The sequence below is a fragment of the Pecten maximus genome, chromosome 3 (assembly GCF_902652985.1).
Source record: "Pecten maximus chromosome 3, xPecMax1.1, whole genome shotgun sequence".
Taxonomy (NCBI): Eukaryota; Metazoa; Mollusca; class Bivalvia; order Pectinida; family Pectinidae; genus Pecten; species Pecten maximus.
Genome location: NC_047017.1, coordinates 31,092,827 through 31,119,010, shown reverse-complemented (window position 1 = coordinate 31,119,010; position 26,184 = coordinate 31,092,827). Strand labels below are relative to the sequence as shown.

At 36.2% G+C, this 26,184-nt stretch overlaps 1 protein-coding gene across 6 annotated transcripts in view; it reads left to right on the top strand.

Annotated features, from left to right (window-relative positions):
• Positions 1–26,184, top strand: part of LOC117323893 (centrosomal protein of 170 kDa protein B-like) — a 93,962-nt gene that overhangs the window by 13,576 nt on the left and 54,202 nt on the right. The window contains exons 1-2 of one of the 6 annotated variants that reach the window (XM_033879401.1): positions 11,343–11,662; positions 18,209–18,325. In XM_033879401.1, the coding sequence (XP_033735292.1) occupies positions 11,600–11,662; positions 18,209–18,325 (180 nt within the window). In that variant the 5' untranslated portion in view covers positions 11,343–11,599. Of the gene's footprint in view, positions 1–11,342; positions 11,663–14,424; positions 14,583–18,208; positions 18,326–19,982; positions 20,135–20,475; positions 20,644–26,184 lie in introns of those variants that run through there. The other 5 variants (XM_033879404.1, XM_033879402.1, XM_033879403.1 and 2 more) reach the window with 5 other exon arrangements.

Genomic DNA, 26,184 nt, shown 5'->3' with positions numbered 1-26,184 from the left:
TTAGACATACTGTGTATAGTTGATAACCTTTTATAAAGATAACTAGGTAATGGTATACTGTGTGTAGTTGATGACTCTTTGTAAGTTGATGGACTCTTTATCAAGCTAACCAGACACACAGTGTTTGTATAGTTGATGGTCTCTTCATCAAGATAACTAGGTATACTGTGTGTAGTTGGTGATCTCTTCATCAAGCTAACCAGACATACTGTGTGTAGTTGGTGATCTCTTCATCAAGCTAACTAGACATACTGTGTGTAGTTGGTGATCTCTTCATCAAGCTAATTTAGACATACTGTGTGTAGTTGGTGATCTCTTCATCAAGCTAACCAGACATACTTTGTGTAGTTGGTGATCTCTTCATCAAGCTAACTAGACATACTGTGTGTAGTTGGTGATCTCTTCATCAAGCTAACTAGACATACTGTGTGTGTAGTTGGTGATCTCTTCATCAAGCTAACTAGACATACTGTGTGTAGTTGGTGATCTCTTCATCAAGCTAACTAGACATACTGTGTGTAGTTGGTGATCTCTTCATCAAACTAATTTAGACATACTGTGTATAGTTGATAACCTTTTATAAAGATAACTAGGTAATGGTATACTGTGTGTAGTTGATGACTCTTTGTAAGTTGATGGACTCTTTATCAAGCTAACCAGACACACAGTGTTTGTATAGTTGATGGTCTCTTTATAAAGTTATACAATATGATGACTCTTTATCAAGCTAACTACAAATAGTCTGTGTAGTTGATGGACTCTTTATAAGATAGGGAGGCTGTGATAGCGGAGTTGGTTAAAGCATTGGCTTATGAACCTCAGGTGATGATCCAAGACCTGCGGTTGGATGCTCCCTACTCCCTACCTGTGTCGGTTTGTGTTTATCGGGAAGCTGAGAGACAAACCAGTCTGTGACCAACATGGTTAATGTTGTGTCTTTGGGTAAGACACTTTACCCTAATTGCTCTGGAAGGCATGCGACAGGCCTTGTGTATGTTGTTCATTGGGGTAGCCACCAGCTACTACAAGGTGACCCTGCCTCAAAATCCCCCTGGCTGTTCACAGGGTATTAAACCAAACAAACAAATACACTTCATAAGCTGCCCAGACATATTGTGTGTGGTTGATGGACTGTTTATAAAGCTAACCAGTAATACTGTGTGTGGTGGATGGACTGTTTATAAAGCTAACCAGACATACTGTGTGATGTATGTATTGTATACTATGTATAGGTTAGACTTTAGTGGTGTGGTTGTGCCCTCTACACTCAATTGTATAATGAATGTCAATTGTGGAATTTTGAATATTTGTGTCAGATCTTAACAGGATAATTCACTGCTTCTCACTTGAACCTTTTATGTATTTACATGATTATCAGAGGACTTCTGCTAAACTTGGCCACAGGCATGAGATAGCTATAGGTGACCTTCAATTTTATGCTGTGTTTAGTTCTCACTTAGAGCCCACATTTCCAGTATGCTTCGACTGTCCCAACTGTCAAATCAATTTTGTATGCTTTACAAAATCATATTTTCATGTAACTCTAGTTGACTTTAACATTGGCTGAGTTATCCTATTACACACACGTGGATGAAATGAGCCATGTAACATATTTACTGTCATTAAGTAGCTATACCCATAACTGGATGCCACACATTAATGCCAAGAAGTTGTTGTGTCTCTATGTACAGATAGTGAACTTCAAGATACAGCCATTATAAGAAGAAACTTTATCACACTACATGTGTATGATAATTGATACCTGGTAACTCCACTGACATTGATCTTGTACCTGATGTGATGCCTCATTACTTTCACTTAAAATGTGTATTCAGTCATTGAATCATAAGACTTTTTTTTATAGAAGATTGGTTTACTATCCAGATTTGATTACCAATATATTGTTGACTTTCTAATATGGAATTCTTGTATTAATCCCATCAAATGAGTATAACATTATTGATCTCATTACAACTGACTAAATTGTTCGTTTAAGTACAGCTGACTTATTTAAGTAGCTAGTATATGCTAAATTAACCTGTTAATTAGTTTGAATTTGCATAATGTGTCATATGTTTACAAATTTGGAAAAAAAAACTTGTTAGGGATCTTTATAAGTTACCATTACTGCCAACCTGTCAGCTGGGATTTGGTTTACATTGCTGGTACATTAGCTTTGTAAATTTCATGATTTTACATTACCACATCCTGCTGTGCCTATGTCAGACATCAGTGTAGGAGGCAATCCCTGGTATTACTAACACACCGATGCCTGGAGTAATAATTTTACATAATTTTCCCATCTCCCCAGTTTAACCTCATTAGTATAATTACTTCATAGAGTCAGATAGAGAGAAAAGTCTGAGGTAGGATTTATAAATCAAAGTTCATGTAGGTGTAAAATGGGTATAATTTGTCAAGTAAAATTTCATGAAATATAAATATATGATATCATAATTAGCTCTGTAGAGAACCAGGTGTAAATCTGTACAAGACTCAACATGTGATTTCATATATTTCTACAGGACAGATGACTTAAATTACTAGGTAGATAAAAAAACTATACAATATTGCCAATGATTTATTGACAAAATCCAGTGTTTTTACTGGGGCTTACCCCTTCAAGTGATTAGTTATGCTTATAGTTGATAGATCTTATTGTAACACACAGCAGCCTCTGATGATGTTGTCATCGATACTGTCACCAGATTATTTACATGTAGTAACAAGGTAGCAAAATGACTCACAAATACAAGCTGTGTAAGGGAGGGACATCTACAGGTATAAAGTCATCATTTTACAGGTGATATTGGTGAAAGTTTTATGTGACAACAGGATCTCATGTGTTTGTTACCAGGCAGAGGAAATATACTGTAGAGGAACAATGTAGGTGTGTTATCTCGGACAATCTGCCCTTATGCGACTGATCCTGTTCTGATTTGGTGGTCAATTTTGAAGAATTTAGTTGTCTGGCCTTTGGAGAATACGGAACTCAATCATTGTTTGCTCAGTACTTGATTGAATTGGTAAGGATTCCCAAAAGCATACACTCCAGTTTAGCACAGGTGGAACACAAAAGGGAAAGGACTTGTCCCTTCAATCTAGAAGTTCAACGTACCCTTATGATAACTGATGTAGAGCTGTAAGCAAACTGGTAAACTGTTATCTTTGCTGCACATAAAGATCCAAGTTATCAATGGTCTATAGTGAATGGTAAAAAACATACGATAATGATTGAGATTGAGAGATATACAGGTAGGTTTAAAACTACTGGCTATAAACAAATTGTGTCCCTATATAAGACTGTTATGAACAGGACGCCAAAAGACCTTCTGTCTATGAGTTAGGACACTGACCTGGGAACTTGGTGCCAAATTCTCTGTCATTTCAACATTTAAGAAGTAAAATGATAATTTTGTTTTCTTTGTTGAAATTGAAACTACAGTATACATAGTTTTGTCTTTATATGACTTGATACTGGTGTGACTGACCTTATGTTGGACTTAGTGTGGAAATATACAGTTACACCTCCATCATAGAAGTGGACAGGGTTCTCCTTTGTGACTGCATGTATAAAGTATGAATTAAATGGTTCCAATTGACACTTAACTGATTTTATTATCAGAATGATTAAAGGACCTTGTTCAGTTAAACTGTTAAAAGATTGAACAATTTAGAAAGATTTAGTTAGTTTAAAAGAATATTTGAAAGATTTTTCAACACCATCAAATAACTACATGTATAAGCAGATCCATCAGGAGTTGTGTCTTTAATTTATTACTTTTTAAATGACATTTTTATTACGTAATTCTTTCAAAGCAATATCAAATGTAGGCTATCAGTAATCTATTCCATATCTGAAGTCTTCAGACTAGTGTGCGATTTGTAGTGATTGCTGTCTTTTCCATATTGGATTTAGGCAGTTAGGGATTTTTTTCCCAGATCATTAAAAGAATGTCTTCATCTGCTTAGATAAAGAGCTTATACACAGGCAAAATCATGCATTTACCTTTCTTTTCAATTTTCATTGAGTCACATTATCAAAATCCTTTTGAAATAAACAAGCAAAAAAAAAGAGAAAATTACAAGCCTAACATTTTCACAGATCTGGTCTTGGCCTAATTAGCACATTATGAGAGCTTTGCTGAACATAAACAGATGCTACATATACATATAAATGTACCTAGGAAACGTGGGGTTGATTCTAGAAACTTTCTAGGAATTTCAATGACTGTTAAAAATAAACCATCAAATCAAAATCCTGTAAAAAATGAAATTTCTTATACTTCCCTAGGTTGTCTATAGCTGTGTGTTGTCGGTTGGTAGCTTGTTATTATCAAACAATATTTTATGTTTGATACTCATTACAATCTGGTCAAACATTTTGAAATATCAAAACCAGTTCTAGATGACATAATGTTTGAAATTGTAGCTGGATGGCAAATTAAACTATCTCAAAGTTGACAGCCATTTTAATTTTTGATGAGGAGTATTCATAATTAAAAATTAAAAAGCTTCATGTATAATTTAGGTCAGAATTATCATTTTACAGTCATTTGTTCTTTTACATGACATTATGTGTCCTATCATACCGGTAATGGAATAATATTAGCAAATTAATGGAGTAATTAGGGTTGAAGTCACAATATTCCTTATGGGGGGGGGGGGGGTATAATAAAGTCTTGTTTCTCAAAGTGTAACATCAATACTAAAATTATAATACTTTTTGTTTTCCCTTGTTTAGCTCACCATCATCCTATGGTGTGCTATTCAATTCGTCCTTCATCCATGGTCCGTCCATAAACAATCCTTCCCATATTGTACCTATTCAATTTTGTGTCTGATCGGGACAGGTGAAGTTTGTTATCTCTATTTCTTGAAATCTGATTATTTCATATTTGTGTCCTTCGGGTATTAGTTCAGTACCAATTCAATTTTGAAAGTACAGTAAGGATATTTCTCAATCTTCAAATGTTGGCTCCCCTTGGTCCCTAGTTTTGCCCATTCAATTTTGATTGGTGAAGTTATTTCTATTTCTCAGAAAGTTCTTCTTAGATCTTTCCTTGATTTTGCCCGAAGGTTTATCCAAATTATTAAGAAGAAGGAGGAAAAAATGACAAGTACAGAAAATATAAGTCTTACATAGAACCAATAAAGACACATTCAATGGTGGGTGCCAAGATCCTTCTTGGATGTCTTGCTTTTGACATATTGAAATTTATCATAATATGGAAAAAAACTGAACATATATAATACAGTGATAGTTCAAGTCAAAAATTTGTTTTATGATACTGAAACATGTTAAGTATCAATGACATGTACAGTCAATTTCATTACACCATTGATGAATTGGTCCTTTTACATTTTGTCGGTTTCAATTTTTCAGACAAAGAAAAACATTAGGCAAAAATTTGCACGTGAAAGCTTTAAAACTTTCATATTTTGTCAGCATTAATTAAAAGTTGTCAATTTAGGATTTGACTTTATTTGCTAAATAAGTATCTTATCAACACAGCTTGTTGTATCAATATTGAATGTATTTCAAGCATTTTCAAATGCTGTTCCATACACTAGATAATAAACCACCTAATACAAGTTTATAGGGGGTATCACTATGGAATTCTATAATCATTGATATTGTCTTCATCAGTCATATTAGCTCACTTCTTCTTTGTTTGAAATTAATTTCCATTAAGAGTTTCTTGGTAGTTACCTTGTGAGTAAATTAATACCATGGTTTATTAGCAACATTTGGTATGGTGTAGTGTGACTTTTGATTATTGTGCATCACTAAGCTTTATAATCCAATACAATTGATACTTGATAGCATTATTGATTTGGTTTGAAACAAGGTGTGCTATAAATCACTATTTAATCATGTGTGTTGAATTTGTTTTAACCTTTTTTCAGATTTTCTGTGGTAGGAGTAATTCAACAAGAATGTGTATGACACACAGTGGCTTGCCAACTGTTACCAGGGAATCTGACAAAAGCCTTGTTAGTTTGTCCCTGTTATACCCAAAAAATAGTGTGTCTCCTTTATAGATAATATGCCACAAAGGAGACTGTGTAGATCCTTCATTTCATTATACTGTGGGTCACAGATATTACATATTTAGATATATGTGTCTGTGTCAATAAAGATGCCAATATTAAAAGTAAAATTAAAGTCTACCCTAAAAAGGTCATTAAGCTTTTAACAGCACTAGATATAAGGCTTACACAGACCCAGCTGCTGCATTGCCTGCAGATCTCTGTATAAAGTCCCTTATCAGGCCTAACACTACATAAAGGATGTAGATTCTCTGGAGATGTCGACAGCATTCTCATGTGAAACATTTTTACACCCTTGAAGTGCCATCTTGGAAGAATAAGAAGCTTCCTGATCTCAAAAATGAACCGTGGAAATTATTGGTTCCAAAACAAGTTGGGTTTTGTTGAAGTTCGTAGTCAGCTGCAGTTCAAGCTTCAGACCAGGATTTACTTTGATTTTACTGGAATGCCTGAGGTTTGTATTAGGATCAGATTTGCTGCATTTGATAAACCCAGGTTTATATAGACTTACATGATTATTTCATTCTGATAGTGTTTTTCAAAGAGAAGACAACTCATTGTGTGTCATGGCAAACAAAAGCCTGTCAAATATGTGGTCCAAATAAAGTTACTGTGGTGTGAAATATCATACAATGATACAAATATGGCACTGATCTGGTGGCAGGTGATATACATGTAATATACAAATATTGACATGCACTGGTTAGTACAATGACTTGGGAGAATGACAGCTACCAGGTGATACACCAATTCAGGTTCACAGGACAAAGACCCACATAACAACTCCAATCTCTGTTGATACACATTGGAGACTCACAAACACATCTCCATTCTCACACTGAGGCCCTCTGGAGACCCATACATACAAACACACCTCCATTCTCACACTGAGGCCCTCTGGAGACCCATACATACAAACACACCTCCAGTCTCTGTTGATACACATTGGTTCAGATTTGCAGGGCCCTGAGTTAAGGACTCATTTAAACACACTTCCATTCTCACAGGGCCCTCTGGATCTGAGGACCCACACAAACACGCCTCTAGTCTCTGTTGATAGTTGATACACATTGGAGGCAGATTAACTGACATAAACACACATCCAATCTCTGTTGATAAACAGTTATTCACCCTTGCCCTGCAGGTAGGATGTAAAAAATGTACCTGCTGTTCCCATTCAATAATTTGTAAGGTGATTAAATTTGGGATCTTATCTTTTTCCTCTTTCTTAACCACTTTCTTCGTACAAAATTTTCCCTTGACACAGCTTCACTTTTGCCCTTTAGTTGAGCATTCGCCCCTGTGAGGAAGGCTTTGTGTTCTCCTACCAGAATCTCAAAAAATGGTAGTTGCTACTCCTCTTTTAAATGCTCAGCATTTTGGGAGTTGGCAGACTGGTTCACTTGTTAATTGTCATTATGATGTGACCAAGTGTTCTGATGGGTGTCTTTGGCAGTATGTTTCAGAGAGATAGCACTATAAATTTGGTATCAGTTCTGTATCAAGGAGGCAAACACAAGCATACACATATGTATACTGCATGCAGCCTCTCAAAAGACACACTCACCACATACAGTTAGCACAGAGGGGTTTACTCAAATGACCATAGCTGTTGATAGGATGTTGAACAATGCAAAACAAAATGAAACTAGTGCTGATTTAAAAGGCTGTCTGAATACCCACACAAGTAAACCTCAATTGAGATTCACTGGTCCATCTTTATTAAGTAATTCATAATTACTGTCTAAGACAAACACAAGTACCCTCAATTATTGCTGATTGGTTGGTGTCACAAAGCCTTTCCATGTTGATGAAAAACAAATTTCTTCCTCACTATCTATGGCATAATACTTACAAATCATGACTTGTCCTTAATTAAATGACCATAGATGTTGATAGGTCGTTAAACGATACAAAACCAAACCAAACACTCATCAAATAGCATTCATTGCGACAATGCTTTAGACTCAAAGTCCCCATTCACAAGTTAAAGGTTCAAAGTGACACAAATATGCTCCTATTGGCTGGAGTCACCATACTGCTGATGGTTTTCTGATGGAGAGTCTGTTACTGTATTGTACATTCTTAAACAAAGAATTCCAATTTGTCCTGTATTTGTTATGCCACCATGCATATTCCCCTATAACATAATGATGCTTGACATCATAAAGTGCTTGTTGTCTCCATTTGTTGGCCTCTCTGTCATTATATCTTGGTAAGTCATAGTTTTCAGCTCAATTTCTTTGACCCAAGCTACATCACATTGACAAACACTAATAATCAGGAAAATCCTTACCTGCAACAGAAATGAAAGCATACTTATAGTAATTAAAGTTTATTTAAATAAATTGTCAACGTCACAAAGCATTGAATACCAGTTGAGTATTGCAGGCCATTTTGGGCTCTTGTTTTATTGTTTAAAGAATGTGAGGCATTAATCACAGGTCAACAAATGGTTGTAGACTGATGAAGATTTGTTTGTATGAACGGTTTTATGCCAATATTATTTCTCAAGTGTGATGAAGACTGAAATACTTAGTCATATGCTTAATCTGCTTTATATAGTATTATGGGTCAAGCTAAAGACTTGTTACTATGAAAATACTAAAGTGGAATGGGTACCTTGGAAGTATATGTCTTTATAAAACCCCAAAATGAAAATAAGTTGCACTGTCAGCTTAATATTCACTTGTGAACCTTAATTGTACTACAGGTTTCTTGATACTCAAAATCAGAACACAGAAAACAAATAAAACAAGTTTTCAATCCTGTCAATTATGTCGGTGGGCTGGAATTTTGGAAAAGAACAATAAAGAAGGCGTGGAATGCTTTTGAAGTTGGCAGCAAGTATCACAATATCCTCCATGGTTTACATAACAGTCTGTATAGATATACACATGTGTAGGGAATGCTTCAGAATCCGATTTATGATTGTGAGTTGCCACTCTGAGAGTAAACATTCCTACTAATTAGACAGAGTAAATATAGACATCTATATAAACAATGTACAGGTACAGATTTGGTACAAAGGTACCAGTTCGGGGCTATGTACCAACATTGAGGAAATCATAGTTTGGATGTTAATTTATACCAGGAGCTAGGTTACATTTTTCTATCCATGTGCATCATAATTTATTATTGTATGCTCCATCATGTGGAGGATATTGGGAAGTGGGGCATTTTAAGCATCATTCATGTCCATCATGACTGACCCAGTTCATTGTTATCACTTCAAGATTTATGAATAGAATTTCAGCAATTTTAGTCTAGTATTATAACAATATCTCAGATTGCTTTACCCAGAGATGATTTCTGTTTTTTGAAATTTTTGGAGTTCAAAAATTAGGTCAAGGTCAAATATTAGAGTTCAGATGAGTTTCAGGAATTGAAGATCAAATTCATTTTTGATATTATTGGGAATAATTATCACATCACCTCACTGTGTTGATCATCAGGGAAAGCCATCATCATTGAGTTTTACTGCAGTTGTCACCCTTCTCCCTGTCAAGTTCATGTTTCCACAGAAAACACACCAGAGATTAAACATCATTAATGGTGTACATGTATCAATGGTATATATTGTCATATATTTTTACACTAATTTATTGTTTTAAGTTTTAATGTATTTTGTTTAATTTTGTTGTGTTCAATGATAAGTCTGTTAGATAATTCTTTCTACTGGTTGTTTACACTTCAGGTATCTGTTGTGATAATAGGTTACATTGTTTGGATGATAAAATGTTTTATATCAAACAAAGTGTTATCTGTCAGTGATTAACATGGGGTACTTAGAGGTTAAGTGAACCTATATACAGACCTGATGGCTCCAATATATTGATGTATGGTATGTGTTCAAAAATGATTTTACATTTTGAACTGTCGTCAGTACCTATGAGTCAGTACCTATGAGCCTATGATCATGCAATTATTTCTAAAAATGCTCTGTATATTTTGATAATCTTCTCAAACTCCTTTTACAGAAGCAAATTTTGATACTGAGCTCAACATTTCCTCTTGGCTATAACTGGAATTGTGTCAACTTTATTGGCACTCAAACAATACTTTTTATTATATATAATTAGATTCCAGTCCATAATGAATAGTAAAGATAGTGACTTACTAAAAAAATTGTGCTAATTTATCTGATTTATTATCTTCCACTGTTTGTCCTCCATAAACAAGTTTATAAATGCTTCTGTTTCTTCAACTTATACATTATTGCTTGTATTGTATGCATTGTTGATCCTCTATGTTTGTAGAGAACAAAATCAATTGTTAAACTGTAAAAGTTTGTGTCAATTAATAAGCAAACTTTCTTGTAGGGAAATAATGTTTTATATACATGTTTAGACAAAAGAACCTGAATCTAAGAATCCAGGAATGAATCTATCATTGGACACATAACAAGATTGAAATGGAATCTGACATACATTTATTAATGTGATGCTTTTGTTGTATCATTAAATCCTGGGAATTAATTGAGTCTTAATTGGTATGATCAGCCTGCTTTATAGAGTAGACGATCCTACCTTTTTATGATAATGTTATACAGACTATGAAAATAAACATATATTCAGTGTATTATATTAGGATAAATCTGGTAAACTAGATGTCTAAGTTGATACCCAAAATAAAAATTTAATATTGGGGAGATATTCAAATTATATTTAGTTGTGGTCTAAGGGGTTTTCACTGAAGATATAGTTACACAAGGCCTAGGACTTAAATTTCTGTCTCTTTAACACTGTAAACACTGTCACATGATGATAAAGGATCCAACAAGATAGCAGCCAGTATATTGTGATGGCCTTGTGATAAACAGTGACTTTATATTTCTCCTTTATCAGATAATCTGTGACAGCCTACAAATAATTCAATTAGCACACAAGCCTGTCAACCAATAGTTGGTTTGTCTCAATATTTTTGTTTATGTTTTTAATACAAAAAAAATGCTCAGTTAGCAGTCTATGAACATAGACAATGGTCTGTGTCGTGTATGACAGTGTGGCATGGCAGTTGACTCATTTCCGTGTCCTGAAGAACCTAGTTACCTTAGCAGGATTGATAGGCGACACGTAATTAAACATCCTGTGTTTACCCAGACAAACCTCTCCGGCACACCGTACAGCCAATCACTTCTTAATAATGGGATTATATGTTAGAGGATGTCAAAAATACTTTTAATATTTAAAAAATAATATTTAATGTGAACTACAGACACAATGTTATATACCTGAAGAGACAACTCGGGTAGGTGCTGTGTACACAGTATACAATGTGTACTACACCAGAGCAGTGTGAAGGAGTAGAGAAAAAAATCACAGTTTTGAATGACATCCAAACCAATATATAATATAGTACTTGTACAACATGTGGAGTATTGTACTTTAAACATGTTTGTGTGTAGAGGGGTGGCCACCCAGACCTACTAATATAGAGATGTGCAGAGCGGATACTTTGGTAGTGAGGTTAGGTCGGTGTAATCATTGTGCCGATCAAGTGTGGATTATGTGTGGATCAGGGATTTAAGTGTTATGAAAGTCTGATGATGAAATTCACCATGCGAAGGAACAAGACTTGGGGGAGCAGTCGTGTATTAAGTGAAATGGTAAACATATTATTTCTTCTGAAATATTAATTCATTCTGATTTTTTTTTTTTTTAATCTTTTAATGTATTTATTAATTGTCATAGTATAATGTAATTGGTATCAATTATTATTGATTGATATTTCTTAACATCTATAAACTTGTCTAGTGAACTTTTGCAGTTCAAAAAATATATTTAGATTTAAAATATACCTGATATTTCTATGTTATAACTATATCCTACATGACCATGACATCAGTGTAATGAAGATGTCTGTGATTTTGATCCTGTCAGTTTGCACTGGCTGTAAAAGTACACATCAAAACTTGTTCATTATTATGGTGTAAATTATTATATCCTGTTTAGGTACTATACCCGATGTACTTTATAGTGAATTGCTATGTGAGTGATACAGTGACGTTTGTGCCTAAAGGACAATCTGACCCACACAATTATATTCATGAATTTGACTTATCCAAGAAAGTGTCAGTTTCTACAATGAGAGAATAGATATGTATTGTAATGTGTTAGTGAGGGGTAAAATGAGGCTCGTCTTGTCCTCAGGTAACATACACCTGTGTTTGTATACAAGATTGTTATCTCACCGACCCACACCATGCGGGACCTGTCTGGCTCCAGACAGGGGAGCTGTACACCTACTATGGCTCAGTGGTACAGTTGATGCTGAATAACAGGGGGGGGAGGGGGGGGGGGGGGGGGAGGGATGGCCAGGAGGGTTGTGCCCTCACTTATAATCTCCTATGTGGCATCACAGATCACATTTACAGTAACATAAGTCTATTCTGAATGGCCTCAAATTGCTTGAAATGGAAATATAGAATCTGACTGCAGAATTAAAATTGAAGTTAATAAAAATCAACCAAATAGAAACAATGCCTAATTGGTAACTGTTCCTTTTTCTCTTTTTGTCTCACTTTTATACTCCATTCTTGCCCTTAATCTCATCCTTTCAGTAACATTTAGAATTGAATGTAAATGTGCTGTAATTCCACATGTTCTAGTTATTCTGGTTGTTGTAATAATTTGTTATACTGTATTTCTTGCTGTATTGTTTGCAGATGCTGTACTGTACTTGTCTCTGTCCCCTCCTTATTGTACCTTATCTGTCCTAATTCTATATTCAGCTCTGTCCCTGTTCTATATTTGTCTTTGTCTGTGTTCTACACTCGTCTCTGTCCCTCTCCTAGACTTGTTGTCTCTGTCCCTGTTCTATATTCCTCTAGCTCTGTCCCTGTTCTGCACTTGTCTTTGTCCCTGTTCTATACTCCTCTCTGTCCCTGTTCTACACTTGTCTCTGTCCCTGTTCCATACTTGTCTCAGTCCCTGTTCTATACTTGTCTCTGTCCCTGTTGTATACTCGTCTCTGTCCCTGTTCTATACTCGTCTCTGTCCCTGTTCTATACTTGTCTCTGTCCCTGTTCTATACTCCTCTCTGTCCCTGTTCTGCACAAGTCTCTGTCCCTGTTCTATACTCGTCTCTGTCCCTGTTCTATACTCGTCTCTGTCCCTGTTCTATACTCATCTCTGTCCCTGTTCTATACTTGTCTCTGTCCCTGTTCTACACTTGTCTCTGTCCCTTTTCTGCACTTGTCTCTGTCCCTGTTCTATACTTGTCTCTGTCCCTGTTCTACACTCGTCTCTGTCCCTGTTCTATACTCGTCTCTGTCCCTGTTCTATACTCGTCTCTGTCCCTGTTGTATGCTCGTCTCTGTCCCTGTTGTATACTCATCTCTGTCCCTGTTCTATACTCGTCTCTGTCCCTGTTCTACACTTGTCTCTGTCCCTGTTTTACATTTGTCTCTGTCCCTGTTCAATACTCATCTCTGTCCCTGTTCTACACTCGTCTCTGTCCCTGTTCTATACTCGTCTCTGTCCCTGTTCTACACTCGTCTCTGTCCCTGTTCTACACTCGTCTCTGTCCCTGTTTTACACTCCTCTCTGTCCCTGTTCTATACTCATCTCTGTCCCTGTTCTACACTCTTCTCTGTCCCTGTTCTATACTCTTCTCTGACCCTGTTCTACACTGGTCATTGTACCTGTTCTATACTCGTCTCTGACCCTGTTCTATACTCGTCCCTGACCCTGTTCTATACTCGTCTCTGTCCCTGTTCTACACTCCTCTCTGTCCCTGTTCTATACTCGTCTCTGTCCCTGTTCTACACTCATCTCTGTCCCTGTTCTACACTTGTCTCTGTCCCTGGTCTATACTCGTCTCTGTCTCTGTTCTATACTCGTCTCTGTCCCTGTTCTACACTCGTCTCTGTCCCTGTTCTACACTCGTCTCTGTCCCTGTTCTATACTCGTCTCTGTCCCTGTTCTATACTCGTCTGTGTCCCTGTTCTATACTCATCTCTGTCCCTGTTCTATACTTGTCTCTGTCCCTGTTCTATACTCGTCTCTGTCCCTGGTCTATACTCGTCTCTGACCCTGTTCTATACTCATCTCTATTCCTGTTCTATACTCGTCTCTGTCCCTGGTCTATACTCGTCTCTGTCCCTGTTCTATACTCGTCTCTGACCCTGTTGTATACTCGTCTCTGTCCCTGTTCTATACTCATCGCTGTCCCTCTTATATATCTGTCTTTGTCCCTGTGTTATTATACTCCACCCTGTGTTATTATATCGTACTCGTCTCTTGCCCTGTTATCTGCCTGGCTAGATAACTGCCTCAGTGCCTACCCCACACAGTGACTACTGTGTAGTGTTATCAGTAGGCTTGGTTTTGAATATCACCCTGAAACACTTTCTACACATAATTCAGCAGTGCATACAGTGGGATAAACATGGAACCTCTTCACCAACAGAAGGTGCATGTCTGTGTTTGGGTTATGTAGGGGTACATAGCCCTCAGTCAGTGTGTTTCGGAGATATGGAGTACCAAAACTCTTGACAAATGCTAATGTCACATCGCAAACAAACGGTAAGCATAGTTTTGTCTCTGATGATTCACTGGTTGTCCCAGACCACCATTTAGAATCCTGGAACTCCAATAGTCCAGCAGGAAGGAGAATGTTATTGAACCTTAAGATTTATTCTACAGTTCAGTCTGTGATTTACAGACATCATGGTCGGGATATATAATTTTACATGTTCCTTAATATAGCTATGTGATATATATGTCATAATGATTTATGTTCTTCATCGAGATGGCTTTAATATATGTTCCTGATGGCAAAGATTTTAAGTTTCAGTAGCATTTACTGGGAAGATAATGATACAAATATCATATTTGTCAAAAACCACTTTATTTCCTGAAAATCTGTGATTCTGGTAGGTTGAGGTGTGACACTGTGTTATGGTGTTATGGAGGTATGTGTACAACCACCTGTTTGGAATGTCCCACATTGTTACATAATTAACAGGTCACACTAGTCTGGTGTTAAGATTTAGTAGTCATGTGGAGACATTACAGTATGTCTTATACATTCTGTTCGATTCACTGAAATTGTAAAATATATACACTCTGCTTAGGATTTCTTCGTATACTGTATCGCGCCATTGCATTTTATTATACAGCCAAACAAAAAAAACTTGTTTTACAAAAATGGCTTTTATGACGAAATCTTACTGAATATCAATGTGATGGGTGTATTTTTTTTCTCATCAGGATATGCTCAGAATTTATTGATATACGGACCGGATGTACCAGATAATATTATGATGAATTGAGAATTAATTATCATCACCATTAGTCAGTCAAGTCACAGGAGGTTTAATTGACAAGAGTTTTAGGTCTGTCAAGTCTAGTGGAGTTAGACTGTTGCAATATATTAAAATTGATATTAATCTGTAAATGTTTGTTTTATAAACTGATATATTTACCTACGTGTATAATGATCATAACTTGATGTCAGTCTATCAGCCCCAATTCTCACCTGTGTAATGTACAATACACATATATCATGATTATGATAAACTGATTTCTGGCTGTATGTCCATTGTTTGTCTATGTAAAGTAGGGATCTGATAAAAGTGATCAGTTTTTAAGTAGAGAATCAATAGCTTTGTAAGCTGGCAGTGTAGAGACAGGCAGTGCACAGCAATATCGTGGTGATCGATCAGTGATTAAGATTAACAGACACCAATGCACACACCATACCTGTACTTGGTCAGTGATAGCACAGACTTAGACCAACTTATATCAGTCTGTGGTACGGTGATAGCAAACACCAGCTTATCTAGAAAACACCTCATATTAACTTACCATTCATTCACCAAAATACCTGTGTATTCCATTCAGAAATTCAGACGGAAAATCCTTTAGATTTATTGCTAATTCAGCTGCATAAGTTTCGTGCACAATTTACTAGTCACTTATATTTTATCAGGACCTGAACATGTTCAGGGGAGCTTTATTTGCTGGTCGCATATCAGACCTCAGTCTTCTGAGTCAATAAGGGTTTTTTTTGTTTAAATGAATTTCAGCTCCCAGTATTCTTACAAATAGCTGTCTCCATCTCTGAGGAATGGTTGTCCTCAGTACTACTGTTTTCAGTAGCAATCCTGTTATTAAAGATTAATTTCCATATATATATAAATCTCAGTATATAATCAACCAGATATGTTGTAATTCATTAGCAATGAACAGAAAGAACTGTCATATGTGATTGTAGTCCAAAGGACACTGTTTGAACTATTCTGCTTTGTTGTTGAGTAATTTTGGACGATAATCTTTGCTAAATGCATCAAATTCAAATTATGACCAAAATTCCACAATGGTTTCAAATGGATGTTTATGCATGGTCTGTAACCTAAGAAAATATTTCCTAGTAATTGCAAAAAACAGCTGAATGGACTACCATACATCTTGGAGTAACCCTTTAAGTTTATGTTGATGTTCAATAATTTTTAACAATATTGCATTTATTGCCAAACCTTTCCCTGTAAACTACAGAAAGCCCAGCTTTTCATCCTAACCTAAAAATAAATAGCTTTTCATCTTAATCTAAAAGGAAAGATTTCTACCTTTAAAAACCCTTCAGGTTCCCTGATCTTAAGGTCGGCTTTGGTCTAGTGAATGTTTAGTAAACAAATATATGCCGAGAAGTATATAGTCATAAACTTAACAATTATATATAACATATATCTGGGCGTACCCACTGAGTATTGTGTAATATCAATAGAAGCCATGACATGGCCAAATGCTTGTAACATTTTAATACAGAGTTCTAATGATCACTACATGATCTCACACTTTACTGAAAATTATAGACTTGCACTACTCAAAAATTTATATCTAACTTCTAATTTAGAGGCATACCAGATAGTTTATAAAATTATCAGACTTCAAGATTTCCCTATTCCTGCTCATATTTGATTAAGATGGCAATAAGTGTATGCTATTAATGTAATGTATTTATCATTTGATAGGATTACCCTACTTATTTCTTGCTCAAATATTTCCGGATCCATATTCCCAGCTGGTACAGTGAGTGCAGCCGCCTCATTTTGATATTGGCAAATCTCGTCTCTGATGTTGGTTCCTTTAATATTGTATGCAAGTTTGAAGTTTTCTTGATATTTTGAAGATTCCTTTCCCTGGCTTTTTTTTTGGGGGGAGGGGGGGGAGGGTTCAAGATTTCCAATACATCAGACATGAGCATAACAATACACAGATAATATCTCACATGATTAGATATATGATTCCTTCATGTTTATGTCTGGTGAAGATTTCTACCTATTTATATCTAGGGTTTGCATGAACATTTCCTACTTAATTAACTTTTCCTGTCCAAGCAATAACAGTTTAATCTATAGCAATATCATGGTGTTACTGGAAACAAATCTACTGTAGCTGAAGATAAATAATCACATACCATAACGATCAGGCAATCTCTTAAAATATGTGAGCTGTTAGCAAGAATTATCTATGGTATCTGGTGTCTTCAAAGATAGCATATTATTGAAATTTATCGAATAGTGATGCTTAACACATCATCATTGTCTGTTGTTCAGGAAACTCTATGGACTTGGAATATTGCCAAGTGAAAATAGTCCCTAAGTTAAAATTCTTAGCAATAATAAGTATTTGATTAATTTAATAGGCCATAGAATTACATAAACTAACTATATGCTGGATCTTAACCCTTAGACTGCTACAAGCAGCTGAAGTCATGTATCACATCTGTATTAGCATGAAAACAAGTGTGAACATTCATTTGTACTATGCTCATACAATTGATGGGAATGAAATTGGGAGGATTGAGAACTCGGCTAGCCGATAGCGAGTTATCCCCTAAAGCCATATACTAAGGGAGAAAGAATAAGTGTTATAGTTGATAGTTTTTTCTCCCTCAAAGCGATATTGTATGTATTTTGTTCTGTTGTATCATACACATTTTATGGAGCAAGTAGGAATTATATGTGAATGGGTACAGTTCTACTTGCCCATGACAATTATATTCTTTGTAAAACAATGTTACACCCAAATTATAGAATATTCTGATATTCATGTATTGCCCCACATCGATTAAACCTTTTACTTTGTAGACATGCAGATTAGGATTGTGTTTTTTTTTTACTGATTATCGGATTGTGTTATTACAGGACCCCGCCCCAGCGCAGGTGCAGGACTGGTGTCTTGTGGATGGGGAAGGGGAACGCTACAAACTGCCAAAAACCATGCTGTTTATGGGCCGAGAGGAATGTGATATTGTCGTCAGGGTAAGGATTTACACAATTTTTTCATTGATAAAGTTGACAGTATTCACTATTCAATTTTCGGAAATTATTTACAGGAATTCAAGTTAATCAGAGAAACAACTAGGATACAAGAGACCAGACTTTCTTTTTCTCAGAAATAAGTTCGTTGTTTTTTAGCCCACCATCATCAGATGGTGGGCTATTCAAATTGTCCTGCGTCCGTGGTCCGTCGTCCCTCCCTCCGTCCGTAAACAATTCTTGTTATCGCTATTTCTGAGAAAGTACTGAAGGGATCTTTCTCAAATTTCATATGTAGGTTCCCCTTGGTGCCTAGTTATGCATATTGCGTTTTGAGACTAATCGGAAAACAACATTTCTCAAATTTCATATGTAGGTTTCCCTTGGTGCCTAGTTATGCATATTGCGTTTTGAGACCAATCGGAAAACAACATGGCCGACAGGCAGCCATCTTGGATTTTGACAATTGAAGTTTGTTATCGCTATTTCTGAGAAAGTACTGAAGGGATCTTTCTCAAATTTCATATGTAGGCCCCCTTGGTGCCTAGTTATGCATATTGCGTTTTGAGATCAATCGGAAAACAACATGGCCGACAGGCAGCCATCTTGGATTTTGACAATTGAAGTTTGTTATCGCTATTTCTGAGAAAGTGCTGAAGGGATCTTTCTTAAATTTCATATGAAGGTTTCCCTTGGTGCCTAGTTATGCATATTGCGATTTGAAACCAATTCGAAAACAACATGGCCGACAGACCGCCATCTTGGATTTTGACAATTGAAGTTTGTTATCTCTATTTCTCAAAGTACTGAATGGATCTTTCTCAAATTTCATAAGTAGGTTCCCCTTGGTTCCTTGTATTGCATTTTTGGACCAGTCTGTCCTGAATACAACCTGGCAAACAAACAGCCATTATTGTTAAATCTCAACTTTCTTATATAGCTAGGATTCCCTTGTTTGAAAAGTACTGGAGGGATGTCTCGATTTGCACAGATTAGTAAAATGAAGGGAAAAGTAGAGAAAAGATCAATCTGACATGGAACCTATGAAGATCATTCAATGGTGGGCGCCAAGATCCCTCTGGGATCTCTTGTTTAGAAATATGTTTCACTGGCAAGTCCATTGTCTAGATTCTCAAGTTAGATAAGATGTAAATTATGCATTTAAGCTTATAAAATGTAACCCTTGTAAATATTGGCTACAATATACTGCTCGGCTATAGAGAACTTTTCTTTAGCTTGATCAGTTGAGCTTTAGACTAGTAAGCCAAAGGTACCAGGTTCAATCCCTTGCAGAGGCATTGAAATAAATATAATTGATCATGACCTCTGTTACAAAATTTGTTTTTAATTCATCAGAATATTCATCAGAATATTTACTGGGTATAAAAAGCTATGCTCTAAAGCAAGATGAATCAATTTACATGTGAACACATTTATGAGTCTATAACCAAAGGCTATATTTGTCAGCAAGTGTCAGAATACATGTTTAAGGTACACTGTTTATAAACTGGGCTGAGCATACATGATAGGCTTCTGAAGTGCTAATGAGGTTCCCAAAATCAACAAGATTTGTCTCCCCTTGCCCCCTATTCCAAGCACACACCTTGCACACTGGCTACCGTGTGTACACAGATATATAACTTGATCATGAATGAGTCAATGTTTGTGATGGAAACCTGTTTAGCCAGTGACTGAGGACGTCCACACGGTCAGTTAGGGATCTGTCTTCCCCACCAGTGACCGGACATTGTTCTCGTATAGTGGACACAGTTCTGTCTGGAAACATCAAATCTGTATACCTGGAATCCTCTGGTAAGTCGACCTGAAAGGTCAGGTTTTCTTTCCATGTGGAAATTCATTACCCCTGAAGCTGTAGATCAACTGCCTGTCAAACACTGTTAGACTAAAGGTTATGTCAGCCAGGTAATGTGTGGTACTTTTGTTAACATGCTCATAATTCTCTTTCTTTAAATTGGTTTGAATTATCACCGGCAGGTTAATGTATAAATGAGTAGATGATAATGTATGTACTGTGATATAAGGCAGTGCGGACTGTGTATTGACAGTCACAGATATGTGTGTATTGATCCGGTGAACTCTGGGTATTACTGGGGTAGGGGCTTCAGGATAATTCCTAAAGACTAGTAAGGCTGTGTTGGGTTATATCCTCTACACCTGGTGTCCTGTTCCCTGACATGGTTCCAAGACATGTATGATTTCTGTTGGATTGTTTGTGTCAAAATGGTTTGTGTTGGGATGGTTTATAGACATCAACACATGTGGACAGTCACTGTTGTGTGATGGTCCTCTAGTTCTGTCAGGTGAGTTGACATTTATGCCTTATCAGGTGATATCTTCCACTGCTAATTGACTGATCCCTTTAAATAAGTGTAAATGTGTTCTCTGTATATCTGATCTACAACATATTTACAAATGAGAATTCTACACTGTATTAATTAGTTAGAAAGTAAAATTAAAATTTTGATTAAACTTTTTTCCCTGATTTGAATTCAACATATAAATAATTGAAGATAAAACATCATTTCAGAACACAAATTTCATACTATCTTATCAGTGACAGCATTTGTGAGTTTTCCTATGTAGACTTACAATCATTTTGTGATACATCAATGCTGCTTCAAGCCTTCCTTAATAAATCAATGCTTCCGTTACTGTAAATTGTTTATGTGTTTGTTTACGTCAGTTATGTTAATTAAATCAGCTCAAGAAAGCATCCATTGTAAGAGAAGTAGGATGGTATCAGGATATACTTTTAACTCAATCACCTCTTGTATTTATTCCGAATCTTATATTTCAATCTAAAGAGGTTTTCACAAAGGCTGTGTTGAAAGTGTTCTTAGTCATCCTCTCCCAGGGGGCGGGAGACAGGCTCCGTTTCTAGGTATACTTACAGAGCTGTTGACTGATCTATGTAGGGGGTGGGAGGGCACCCTAAATACATACAAAAGTGTTGATTAATTGTATCACCTGGGTAGGTTTTCCTCACCTCGGTAGGATTTAGGGGTAACACAGTAAATGAGTATGTTGTGATTTAATACACTCAGTCCCAGTTTAGACCTTGCTGACTATAATCTACACTGGGGCTTTGTAGTAGGTGTAACCCTCAGTAAGAGGATCTGTATAAGGTGTCTCAACAATGTCTACATGCGACAACCTGTTGACAATATAACCCTCTTGTAAGGTGGTTAAAATAAATCTCTGAAATTTTTATACCTGGATGTAAAAGAGCTCTAAATTATAGCGGGTCACCTTGTCAGAGCAATGTATGGCATCCATGGTGTAGCCAAGGGAGAAAGCTGTAAAAATCCCATTATAACTGATACAAAATATTCAGTATTCAGATAAAAATGTATGTACATATTAAAACTCCACAAAACCTCTGAACACAATTTTATGCTGTGATTCTAACAGGACAGGAAAATGTAACATCAATATTTACAAACTGGGTCAGGTTTCTCTTGAGCAATCTTACAGTATGATAGTTGTGAGGGTTGACTTCACACACTTTTGCAAATTGGAAAAATTAAAATGGCATCACCCGAATTTGAACTCAGTCTGCAACACTGGACAGATTCTTAAACCAACTGAACTGCCTGATCACTGGTGAATACATTTACTTGTATTGTGAATTTGTCCACTTAAGGTTGAATATTGAAAACTGATATTCTTGTCCAGAAATATAAGCCATTGAAACTTGCTTCTCAGAAATATATGAATTGTACAGCAGAATGGTTTGTTTTGTATTAGGGATATAGGTATATGTTTGATGTAGGTCTTAACCCATTACCATAACATAACTAGCTGCCAAAATATTAATGTAACTCTACAGTAGACAATGTCCTTACTGGAGGGAGAGATTGTGTTTGACTACCACAATATTAATACAAACATAATCAGAAACACTAACCACAACTCCTTATAGATGTTAACCTTTTGTATTCGTAGTTGGTTTGTATTTTTTTTACCACAGGTTGTTTTTAGTATAGATTGTGATACCTAAACTTAAACAAACATGTAAATGTTTTGGTTTGAATCTCCATTGTAATATAAGTGGTAACAAGTGTTGTATGAAGCACTTACTCCTTGATAAACACACACTGTATTGAAGAAGAGAACATTTCAATAGCAAAATGAGGTCATGGAGCAGTAAGTTTCCGAAATGTTGTGGAAGAACATAAAAGTTTCATCGACTAAACAAGTTGGTAGAACAAAAACATTCATTGGCCAAGCAAGTTGTTAGAACAAGAAGTTTCATTGACCAATTAAGTTGGTAGAACAGACAGTCTCATTAGCCAAACAAGTTGGTAGAACAAAAACATTCATTAGCCAAACAAGTTGGTAGAATTGAATCCTTCAACCAAACAAGTTGGTAGAACAAAAAGATTCATTGGCCAAACAAGTTGGTAGAACAAAAAGTCTCGACCAATTAAGTTGGTAAAGCAAAAAGTTTCATTGGCCAAACAAGTTGGTACAACAGAAATGTTCATCGACCAAACAAGTTGGTAGAACATAAAGATTCATTAGCCAAATAAGTTGGTAGAACAGAATCCATTGACCAAACAAGTTGGTAGGACGGACAGAAAGTTTCAACAACCAAAAAAGTTGGTTAGACGGATAGATTCATTGGCCAAACAAGTTGGTAGGACAGAAAGTTTCATTTGCTGAACAAGTGGTAAGACAGTTTAATTAAGTTTCATTGGCAAAACAAGTTGATAGGACAGAAAGTTTCATTGGCCAAACAAGTTGGTAGGACAGAAAGTTTCATTGGCCAAACAAGTTGGTAGGACAGAAAGTTTCATTGGCCAAACAAGTTGGTAGGACAGAAAGTTTCACTGGCAAAACAAGTTGGTAGGACAGAAAGTTTCATTGGCAAAACAAGTTGTAGAATATAAAGTTTCATTGGCCAAACATGTTGATAGGACAGAAAGTTTCATTGGCCAAACAAGTTGGTAGGACAGAAAGTTTCATTGGTAAAACAAGTTGGTAGGACAGAAAGTTTCATTGGCCAAACAAGTTGGTAGGACAGAAAGTTTCATTGGCCAAACAAGTTGGTAGGACAGAAAGTTTCATTGGCAAAACAAGTTGGTAGGACAGAAAGTTTCATTGGCCAAACAAGTTGGTAGGACAGAAAATTTCATTGGCCAAGCAAGTTGATATAACAGACATCTAGTGAAATCAAAACAACAAAATTGAATACTTCTTACAGAACTACTGACAGAAAGTGGTATCAGTTTGAAGAAGAGGGTGGAGCAAATCCATTTTCACATTATCACAAATAGATATTAGTGGGTAGGATTGTATAACACAGGTATAAGACAAGATTGAATTTGTGGTAGTTAACATATCTACAGCCTAGGGCTTTCATTCTTCTGGAGTTGTTTGTGTGTGTGACCAGATTTTACACCCAAGAAGATCTTAGGTTTCAAAGTAAGATTGATCTAACAAAGTAACCCTTGAATGTGAAAGTCTGAGGATGACATTTAATGAGATTTCCAAGGTTGACCTGACATGATACTCTGTTCCTTGTTAGAGAATGGTGTCACGCTGTATTGCATTACAACAAAACTTCTACAACCTGAAAACTATGTGAAGTATACTGCTGGTGTGTCTATAAGCACTGTTGTGTGCAACATTTGATACTCTAATTTATTTAAGAAATGATTATGGAAAGTGAAGCTATTTACTGAAAGATTTATAAGGAAGTATATGGAAAATGTATGATGATTCCATATTTGTATAAATGAAGAAAAACATTGGATAACAAGTAAGTGGTAAATTGATTGCCTTTAAACTGTAGCAGTCATGTTGTTGCTGTCTTAGATCCAAGTGGTGTACACTTCAGAGCACTGAAGGTGAAACTCTTTTTCAGTTCAACAGTTTCCACCAAAACAAAGTGATGACTGAATGTCTTTGTATCTAATCATAGTTCATTAGCATGAAAACATGATGAGGTCTGTTGAACTGAATTAAAATATTGTTGAGGACTGGCTATACATCAGATTTAGAGTAAGGTGTGGCCTCCTGTGTGAAGACAACTACATGTGTGTTGTATAAAGATGAAAGGGTTAGGATGTGTGACCTTCTATAGATGGTCACAATACTTAGCAAACAGTCCCCCACTCCTTGTCCGTGAAGTAAAGGCACAGGTTGGAGGTCCATTGAAACTATATACCTTTACATAGGTAACCTGTTATGAGCCGCCGCTTACAAATAGCTATAGAGATTTTTTTAGCACCCAGTTGATGGTAAGGCATGACTTACGACCGTTGGACAGGTATATATTACTATACATAGATCACCGGTCTGATGACCACTTTGTAGTCTATACCGCTGTCTGATCACATGGAAAACACACCATACAGAATGTTTAGGCATCAGCAAAATTTTGAAGTGCAATAGATTTATCTTGTTTTAAAGATCTGTATGGTATGTTTATTGGTCAGGGTCAATGTTATAAGGTACGCATCCTGTAAGATGCACAATAAAATATTCATAGGAGATTGGAAAGGCTGTAGTTTGGAGTCGTATTGATCAGAATTGTTCTAGAATTGATTCCTGCTTGGTCAAGATTCTGAAGTTGATAAACAAAGAGTGACCATATACCTGGACATAGGAATTCATCAAGATGAAATCTTTAGATTTAGTATTGAAACTGAGTTTAAATACCTGCCATTAGCTTTTAACAAAGGGTTCATTTACTAAACTCCTGATAGATAACGGACACTTTGTGTTTACTTTGGTACTAATATTCTATGGGTGAAGTATAGTGTATTGATTGTACAGGTTGTTTGTTAGTAGAGGATTAGAGGAAGATTATACTAAAGTATTGTGTTATCTTAGCACCCGGTCAAGGATTGATTCACAACACTGTTGGTATAGTAATCTAGGCATTCTAGATCCATACTAATAAAGGCATATGATACTTCAACTTGGTACTACCATATATGATACTTAGCTGTATAAATACTCTGACTACCATATGTGACTACGGTATGTGATACTCTGGACTATGGTATGGGATCCTCGGGACTACTGTATGTAATTATCAGGACTAATGTATATAATAGTCTGTAGGTGATACTCTGGACTACCGTATGTGATACTATAGGGACTACTCTATGTAATACATGTACTTGGGACTATACCGTATGTGATACTCGGAACTCAACTATGCTGTATGTGATACTTGGGACTACTGTATGTGAAACTCGAGATTACTGTGTGATACTACAGGGCAATTGTATTTAAAACTCAAGACAACTGTGTGATACTCAGAACTGCTGTATGTAAAATTCGAGACAACTGTGTGATACTCAGGACTACCGTATGTGATACTCGAGACTACCATATAGGATACACTACTGTGTGATACTCAGGACTACCTTATGTGATACTCGAGACTACCATATAGGATACACTACTGTGTGATACTCAGGACTACTGTATGTGATACTCGAGACTACTGACAGTACTGTGTGATACTCAGGACTACCGTATATAAAACTTGAGACTTCTGTGTGATACTCAGGACTACCATATGTTAAACTTGGGACTACAGTGTGATACTCCGAACTACCGTATGTGATACTTGAGTCTACCATATGGGATACACTCCTATGTGATACTCAGAACTACCGTATGTGATACTCGAGACTACCATATGGGATACACTCCTATGTGATACTCAGAACTACCGTATGTGATACTCGAGACTACCATATAGGATACACTCCTGTGTGATACTCAGGACTTCCATATGTGATACTTAAGTCTACCATATGGGATACAAGGGACTAACTATATGTGATACTTGAGTCTACCATATGGGATACACTCCTATG